Source organism: Pinus tabuliformis, chromosome 9, assembly GCF_031772625.1.
Source record: "Pinus tabuliformis cultivar Carrire ecotype Pingquan chromosome 9, CPIR1, whole genome shotgun sequence".
Taxonomy (NCBI): domain Eukaryota; kingdom Viridiplantae; phylum Streptophyta; class Pinopsida; order Pinales; family Pinaceae; genus Pinus; species Pinus tabuliformis.
The window spans coordinates 1,637,614,009-1,637,623,906 of record NC_142307.1 but is presented as its reverse complement, the minus strand read 5'-3'; the positions used below and the strand labels follow the sequence as shown (position 1 = coordinate 1,637,623,906).

The 9,898-nt window shown below is 34.1% G+C and overlaps 1 protein-coding gene across 1 annotated transcript; it reads right to left on the bottom strand.

Moving 5' to 3' along the window:
• Window positions 1-6,234: 6,234 nt before the first annotated feature.
• Window positions 6,235-6,981, bottom strand: LOC149155122 (dirigent protein 2-like). The gene has a single exon (XM_089441611.1). It carries the CDS (start codon window positions 6,979-6,981, stop codon window positions 6,442-6,444), a length of 540 nt encoding a protein of 179 aa, XP_089297737.1. The 3' UTR covers window positions 6,235-6,441.
• Window positions 6,982-9,898: the final 2,917 nt, after the last annotated feature.

Below are 9,898 nucleotides of genomic sequence, written 5' to 3'. Positions count from 1 at the left end.
CGCAGGCATTCTCTTCATCCCCACACCATCATGCCCCGACTGTGCCATCGAATGCGTAGCAGAAGAGGTAGCAGCAGAGGCAGACTGCCTCGCTCTCCACCTTCACCAGTCTCAGACTCCTCCACCCCCTCGGCTAATTACGTCTCAGGCCGTTATCCAGATACTCGTAGTGGCAGAGGCCACACACGAGCTATCCACTCCCACCCTTCGCAAAATGCCATTCCAGCCACTGACATCCCCTCCAGCTCTCAGCAACCCCATCATTCGGCCCAATTCATCTATCACTGCTCTCTGAACCAACCACTCATCAAAGCCACCATCACAGTCACCTTCCATGAGGAGCCATCCAGTGACGAAGGTCGCCCAACCTGCGCAATGGAGAAGAGGGACAATGCTCAGAGCAAGACTTCTGCAGAGGAGAAAAATCAAGAACCTCAGGCAAAGGATGACACGGGTGCATTGTAGAATGATGAGGACGACTTTGACAAATACAAATGTTTCATCACTGAAGAACACCCGTCAGCACCGCATGACACATGACTCACTACGTGTCTTCGGTTTTCAGGTTTTTGGAAATCACATCTATAGGTTCATTTTATGAATTTTTGAGCAATTCGTTAGTTTTGAAAATGAAGTCAACAAAATTTTGCTACATTTTCATATGCTGGTTTCCCCTGCACGGGCAACAAATTCTTTTTTGGACTGGACTGGTTTCCCATTTTTGGGCAGTCTCAATCTTGTTTTTGATGTTATATGCCATGAACCTTGGCACTGAACTGCAGAGGCCAAAGCCTCCTTGTATCATTATGTTATAGTAATAGATTTTAGACTTATTTAGAATATATATATATATATATATATATATATATATATATATATATATATATATATATATATATATATATATATATATATATATATATATCAAAATTAAATAATGTTGTTATTTAAAAATTAAAAGATCCATCTTAACTTCGGATCTATCAAGCCCCGAGAGAGATCAAATCTCTCGAGGTGCACACCTTTTTTTTGAGTGTAAAACGTGAGGAAAGGTTTGTACCTCGAGAAATTTGATCCCTCTCAGCACTTGATAGATCTGGAGTTAAGATGGATCTAGGTTGGTTTTAGTTGTGTGTGGCCAAAGAAAATCTAACAAATGATTGATTTTATCAATAATATGTAAAATCATCTAATATTAATATAATCATTTTAAATATGCGAAATATAATATAATAAATATAAATATGCTAAATATAATATAATCATTTTAAATATGCTAGATATGTCTCAGATTAATTTGGTCATTTTAATTTTAAATTTGCTTATTTACCTCAGTTTGTTGAGATGATAAATATTGTGAATAACTTTAATGATGAAAAATGATGAAATAAAAATTTTGAATGTAAAGTGACAATGTAATAGTGTCAAATGATAGAAAATGTGAATAATAAGATTATAGTAAATTACAAATAGTCTTCATTGTAATTAATCTAGAACTATTTTATTCTACTATTCTTATTGTAACCCTTGCTACTTTTGTCATCTTTTCATATTGGTTATATGAAAAGGATAGGTTAAATCATAAACCATTTAAATCTTTAGCTCAAGATATTGTAGTAAACATCATACCTTGTCTCCCTTTCTCTCCAATATTAATAATATAACACAAAATTCAAAGTACATTGTCAATAATCTTTTCTGCTTACACTGAAATGCATGCACAATATTAATCCAACCACTTTAAAATTAAAGTACCATCATACATCCAATTACATCAAATTAGAAATCAACATCTACACTGAAATTGATGCATCTAATGTAAGAAATCAAATAAGATTAGAAAGCAACATCTACACTGAAATCAATGCATCTAACGCAAGCAATCAAATACGATTAGAAAACAACATTTACACTCAAATCAATGCATATAGTGCAATTAAGCAATTAGGTTTATAAACCAACATCTACACTAAAATTAACGCATCTAGTGAAATTAAGAAAATAAGATTATAAACCAACATCTTCACTGAAATCAATGCATCTAGTGCAAGCAATCAAATAAGATTAGAAATCACCATCTACACTGAAATCAATGCATTTAAATCAAGAAATAAAATAGGATTAGAAATCATCTACATTGAAATCAACGCATCTAGTGCAAGCATTCAAATATTATTAGAAATCAACATCGGCATTGAAATGAATGCATCTAGTGCAAGCAATCAAATAGAATTAGAAATCATCATCTACATTGAAATTGATGCATTTAGTGAAAGCAATCAAATAGGATTAGAAATCATCTACATTGAAATCAAAGCATCTAGTGCAAGCAATCAAATATCATTAGAAATCAACATCTACACTAAAATGAATGCATGTAGTGCAACCAATTAAATAGGATTACGAATCACCATCTAAACTGAAGTCAATGCATCTAGTGCAGTAAATATTCTTCCGTCTCTCCCCCCCCTCCCTCTCTCCCTCTATATATATATATATATATATCCCTCTATCTCTCCTTCTTTTTCATTCTATCTTAGCCCCCCAAACACACACGCTCTCTCACTCCATATCTATCAATCTCTTTGTCCTTCCCTCTCTCTCTCCATCTCTCTCTTCTTCCTTCTCTTCACTTTCCATCTATATATCTATCTCCCTTTGTCTCTCTATATCACCCCCAAAACATACACTCTCTTTCTCCAATCTATCTATCTATCCCTCCCTCCTTCTCTCTCCCTTCCCCTTCTCTCCCTTTCCCCTGCTTCTATCTCTCTTCCCTCTTGTTGTCCTGTCTCCCTCCCTCTCCATTTTTCTTATCACTCCCTCTCTCTCTCTCAACCTTTCTCTCTCTATTTATTTATCCTTACCTCCCTCTCTCCTCCTCCAACTCCATATCTCTTTCCCTCTCTCCAATCTCTAACATCCTCTCTCTCTCTCTCTCTCTCTCTCTCTCTCTCTCTCTCTCCTCACCCTCCAACTTTGGTACTATACCCTTACCTCTCTCCTCTCTTCCTCTCCCCATTATCTCCATCTCTCCTTCTTTGTCTCTTTATCTCATCCCCAAACCTACACACTCTCTTTCCATCTCTCCCTTGACACTCCCCACCTCTCTCCACTTCTCACTCGCTATTTATTTCTTCTTCTCTCCCTCTCTCATACTCTCTCCCATGTCCACTCTCTCATACTTCCTCTCTCTTCCTTTCTCTCCTACCTCCCTCTCTCTTCCCCCATCACTCTCCTCCTCTCTCTCTCTCTCTCCCTCCCTCCCTCTCTCTCTCTTCCCTCCAATCCTCTCTCTCTCTTTCTTCACTCAAATCCTTTCTCTTCCCCCATCACTTTCTCTCTCTCTCTCCCTCTCCCTCCCTCTCTCTCCAACTATGTTACTATATCCCTCCCTCTCTCCTTCTCGCCCCCCTTCTCTCTATCTCTCTTTATTTGTCTCTTTATCTCACCCCTAAAAATACTCTCTCTCTCTCTCTCCATCTCTCCCATGTCACTTAGTATCTCTCCAGCTCTCACTCTCTATGTCTTTCTTCTTCCCTCCATCTCTACTCCTCTCTTGCAATCCCTCTCACACATCCTTCTTCTCTCTCCGTTTCTCTCCTACCTTCCTCTCTATTCCCCCATCTCTCTCTCTGTCTCTGTCTCTCCCTCTATCCTCCAATCCTCTCACTATCTCCCTCCCTCTCTTCTTCTCTCTCTCCCCCTCCATCTTTGTGTCTCCCTCTCCGTCTCTTACCCTTATCTACATCTCTCACTCATCTCCCTCTCTGTCTCTTCATTCATCCTCTCCCCTCCCTCCCTCTCTCTTTCTCTCTCCCCCTCCATCTTTGTGTCTCTCTCATTCCTCCTCGCCCCTATCCTTATGTTTATTTCCATCTCTCCCTTGTCACTCCCCCTATCTCTCCACCTCTATCGCTCTATGTCCTTGTTCTTTCCTTCCATGCATATCTGGAGTTAATATATATCATGATATATTAATATATATATTATAATATAACAAATTCAATATTGTATTAATCCAAAGTTATTAAATTTAATAATATGAATATCATAATAATAATAATAATAATAATAATAATAGTAGTAGTAGTAGTAGTTTAATATTAGGGTTAATAATATATTTTTTGTATGGTATTAATAATAATTTGGCCCATCGTATTTGGCACATAGGCGTCACTTAAATAAAACCTATTTGTTGAGTGTTAGTAAGTATAAAGTGGTTTATATATTTAGATGTTGAATTCTAATCCTATTTAATATATTTTTATTTATTTATCATATCTCTTTATACCCCTTTTATATTTATTTATTTACAATACCTCTTTTATAAATATGGTATTTGCCCATGGTATTAATAATTATTTGTCCCATGGTATTTGGATGAACGTCTAGAATGAAATACAAACATTTAATGTTTGAATCTAGGTTGGTCTAGCAATAATTATATTAAACATTGCATTAAACAGTATTTGGCCCATAGGCTTCATAATAACGTTTAATAAAGTTTTTTTTTTAATTAATTATTTGGCCTATGGTATTTGGCCCATGGTATTTGCATTAAACATTATTAATTAATTATTTGGCCCATGGTCTAGAAATAATTGTATTAATTAGTTTTAAAATTTGTACATTTTGAATGAATAAATTTGCAGGCCTCGGGGCAAATTGGAGTGAAGTAAAAATTTGTACATTTTGAACGAACAAATTTTGAGGCCTTGGGGCAAAATGTTTATTGTGAGAAGAAATTCATTATGAAAAAAGATAAAATATAAAGGCAATCCAAAATGTTTATTGTGAGCCCAAATGCATTATGAAAAAGATAAAATATAAAGACAACCCTTTGGATTGAACAGAACATGCCAAACAAAAATTGGGGCATTCATGTTTTCTGAATAAAAATTAAAAAGCTTCAAGGAGGAAGAAATCAAACCTAGAAATAAAATGCACCAATGAAGAAATCAAATCTAGAAATCCTTCTCTCACACTCGTTTTTCACAGTTCTAAATAGAATTAGACAATTTGTTTTTGTGTTGTTTATATAGTTAGGGAGAGCCATATTTTTTTTATTAGGGCCTACATTAGATTTATTAGATTAATTTTTAATTTTTCACATTACATTAAGTTTTACATTTATTTACATTTACATGTTTTTTTACATGAGATCTACCCCATTTTATTAGATTAAATTTTCAAATAACATTAAGTTTGTTCACATTTACATTCACATCTTTATTTTTTTAAGTGAATCTTTTATTTACATTTATGTGTTTACATTTTTATGTGAGATCTATCCTAAAAAAAACCTTTCGACACAATTATTTTTTTAATTTATATATATAAATGATATTTTTTTTAAAATTTACGTATTAACTTTATATAAAAGTAAAAATAATTCTTTTTCTTTCAATTTTTTTGTCTTTTTTAATTTATATATATAAATGATATTTTTTTTAATATATATTTTTTTAAATATTTATTTATTAACTTTATATAAAAGTAAAAATAATTCTTTTTCTTTCATTTGCTTTTGTGTGTTTTAATACTGAAATGGAGAAGTTCACATGGCAATGTAACATTTATGTGATATTATTGTGTACTTTTTCATTTAAAAAAGAAAACTTGAAAGTATTATAGAGTTTTTTAATGATATTTTAAAAATAGAATATTTTAATGATATTTTAAGAGATTATTTTGTTTTATGAAATTTTTGGTGTTACATGTAGCTATAATATAATGAACAGATATTGAATATAATTAATTAACATTTATTTATTAAAATATTAATGGTATAAAATCATTTTATCCTTTACATTAATTTGTATTTATAATGAGATATTTGAAAAATATATTTATATACATATACATATATATATATATATAAAATAAAAATCAATAAATTTAAAAACAAATTAATATTTATAATAAATTGAAAATTTAATATTAGGCAAATCTCATGAAAATTGATGAATAACGTCACTACATTACTTACGACAACTTTTAATAAGACAAGAACGAAAAAAATATTAAGCAAAACATAGTACAGGTATAGAGGATATATTTGATAAAACATCCCATGAGAGAAAAAGAGAAATATTAAATGAAATGACACATTATTGGTAAGAGAAATATGAAATAAAATGATAGTACAGGTCAGTACTGAGATATTTGGTAAAACATCAAATAAAGGAAGGAAGAGATATTAAAACACCAACGAAACCAAATATTGATTATAAATATATATCCAACAAAACACCCAAACAGAAACTAAGTTCTGAAGAAGTTTTGACACTGGGAGAACTGCTTTATCACGAGAGTAGACTTGTAATATAAACCTACCAAAACATCCAAACAGAAATGAAAGACTGAAGAAATTACGACCCTGGAAACAGAAACAAGTGTGGAAGTTGATAGAAGAAAACAAACATAGCCTATAATAAATTAACCAGTCCGAAAAGTGGTGTTGAGCTTGAGAACAGAATTCTGGCCAGAGAGGGACTCGGTGGTAACAACTGCATAACCGCGAGCAAATCTGAATTTACCCGTTCCCCCAATTACGGCGTACTGGCGCTGTGGCTGATCAAACCTGTCCGTTCCTTGGAACTCCAGGGTGCTTCCGTTATACTCCATATTGTTGAAGATTATTGTGAAAACCATTAAAAAATCAAGCCCAGTAACAGGATTTGTATTCACGTACATTCCATGCGCTCGACCTACAATATTCTGAGACTCCGACTCGGCTACATCTGGGAATTTTGTGACAACATCGCTGATAGCAACGACCGTGCCAAAACGACCTGGAGATGAAGAAGAACCATTTCTTCCTGCGACGGGGATGGCCGTCACGTTGTTTCCTTTCACAGTGTCGTGCATATAAAATACCATATTCATTTCACCTGAAACTGCAGCAGCCGCCGCCGCCTTCAGGAAGACGACGAGGATGGCTACGGCCATGGCCGGAAGCAGAAGCCTGAAACCCATGGAACACGTATGGCGGAGCGGAGAAGTATAAGTTGTTACGAGAACTTTGTGCATTTGTGTATCGCACCGCTGATGAATATATAGTTGGTGCGTCGAACGATAAACGACATAGCTTTCAGATTCTAATTAGCCAAAAATTAAAAAGGGCATATTCGATCGTACACAAAATGAGTATTTCTGATGCTCTTCTTTTGTTTAAACCCATTTCTGAAGATGCTTTTTGTTTTATAGCCATTTATATATGGCTTTCGCTGACAACGGTACATGAAGTCGAGGAACGAGGGTTTAGTGGAGAAAATACTTGATTTAAGAAGTTGATATTTTGTTCACTGTGAATGGTTTTTTAGGATAATGATTATTGTTATATCACTTGATGGAAACTAGATTTTGAAATTTTTGGGTAATGTTTATTATTAATACTTGGCTGACAATTTCATTTTCTCTTCATGAAAGTTAATCCAAAATTTATTTTCCACAAAAATATTTAACTTCAAATTTAAAATTTAAATGAAAAAGAAATTATTAATATATACTTCTTATTTTATCTTAAATTCGCTCAACTACAATAAAAATACAAAATAAATACTTTATAAAAATATTTTCATTTTTTTATCATTTTCAAAAACTTGTATATATACATATTTTTAGATGATTAAATTATTAATAAGTAATTTAATTTTATAAGGGAAAAATGTAGGCAATTTTTAAATTTATAAAAGATAACAATTAAATAAGTAAATCGCTGATCATTATAAATATTTAAATGGACAAATACCAATTATGTGTGAATATTTTCATGGTTTTACATAACATTTTTATGTGTGGTTCCGGACAATAAAGATATCCACTCGAAGCTCACTTGCAAAGCCTAACTCCAAGAGGGTCGAGGAGAGATGACCCCGTGACCTCCCATTAGCAAGGTGCTTTAACAACATGAACTCGACCAATTCAGCTAACCCTCAAGGATTTATTTTTTTAAATCTCTTGGTACATTACATTTAATTTTCTCAAAAATAACGAAATTACACAACATGTTTTTGGGATCATGGGAAAGTTTAGTGAAGATTTAAAATGATTTTTTAATTTTTCTTTTTCTTTTAAATTTTGAATTTTATTATCTCAAAATGGCTTCATACAAAATTAGATATTACTATTTGAATTGAGTCATTTTACAATGTATCACAAGGGAAACCAATATTGTTCATAATGGATAATAATCAAGGTCCATCCAAATGTAAACAACTATAACTGCTAAATTCATAACTACTAAAATAGGTTGTACTAATAAAAATCAAATACATAAGCCAAGAGGCTAAATATGACATCGAGTATCTCATGAATGACAGGCCAAATACTAAGCACCAGTACCTATTAGGGCTGGTAGTTTTAGGCCACATTCGAGATAGCCTTTTATGTGAGCTAACTGAACATCTAGATTGGTGAGACAATAATGCTGGTGGGTTTGAACTCATTGAATTTGATTCGGAAAGGAGATGATGTCATTCCAGTCCTCATGCTTTTCTTTGAGGATGTACGAATTTATAGGGTAAGTTCCTCAGATAGAACACCATAGGGAACCGCTCACAAACAGAGCACATATCAATACACTAGTATTCTTGACGTGGTTAAAACCCTCAAAGACGGAAATAGTGCATGGCCTAAGCCGACATGGCCACTTCACACAATATATTAATAGAAGAAATAAAATTTACATAAGATTCTCTCATGAATGGTCACCCTAGAAATGACCCTCCATGCTCTTTAAGTATAGATCATGGACCAATCAGGTGTTAATCCACGGATCAAGCATCGGTAATGCCGAGGACAGAATGAACCGTCTGATCACTTCATGTCTATAACATATCGTGACCGTGAGATTGTAAGTTACAATTGTACATAGTAAAGAGACACACTTTACCTAAATCTACACTAGACCAAGTTATACTTAACTATTTCCTATGTGTCAGAATACCCTAACATCCTCCCTTAAGAACAACCTGGGATAGGATTGAAGGATGTACAAATATGACACAATAGGAGAAGGAAGGAGCCATTAGAACATACCCCCCCTTAGTGACAAATTCCTGAACTCCAACCATAAATTGAAGTTTAGTAAACTTCACCTATGTGAGAGCCTTTGTAAAGATGTCTGCAACTTGATCATGGGTTGAACAATATTTCACTTCAAGAAGATGGTCATGAATGAGATTTCTGATGAAGTGCATGTGTAGTTCAATGTGTTTGCTACACTGATGTTGGACTGGATCTTTGCATAATTGAGTGGCACTTTGATTATCACACCAAACTGTAGTCGGATGCTACTGCTGAAAGCCAAACTCTGACAGGATCTGACGAAGCCACAGGGCTTCCTTATTAGCTTCTATGGTGCTACGATACTCTGCTTCTGCTGAAGAAAGAGAAATGACACTTTGTTTCTTGCAAGCCCATGTAATAGGTCCAGAACCAAGAGTGAAGACATAACTTGCAGTAGACTTCCGATCATCAGGCTCACTATCCCAATCGGAATTAGTGAAACCAACCAATAGAGGAGATGCTTCTGCACTGCAATGAATCCCAAACTAAGTTGTACCTCGAAAATAAGGAAGTATTCTTTTAGCTTCTTTCCAATGACTTTCATGTGGGTTTTGCATAAACCGAGCAATAAGGCCAACAACAAAGGAAAGGTCAGGACATGTATGGGTCAGATAAAAAAGTTTTCCTACAAGCTGACGGTATAAGGTAGCATCAACTTCAGGGGAAGTACAAGTGACTGAATGTTTGGCTCCAGAATGAAAGGGAGAAGGGGTTGGCTTACAATCTTCCATGTGAAAGTGGCGTAGAAGATCACAGGCATTCTTGGATTGGGAAAGGGAAATACCTTCCTTGGATTGCAAGACTTGAAGACCAAGAAGATAAT

What these genes read in the sequence shown, in the direction of transcription:
- LOC149155122 (XM_089441611.1), bottom strand. Translation starts at nt 6,981, where the DNA reads ATGGGTTTCAGGCTTCTGCTTCCGGCCATGGCCGTAGCCATCCTCGTC.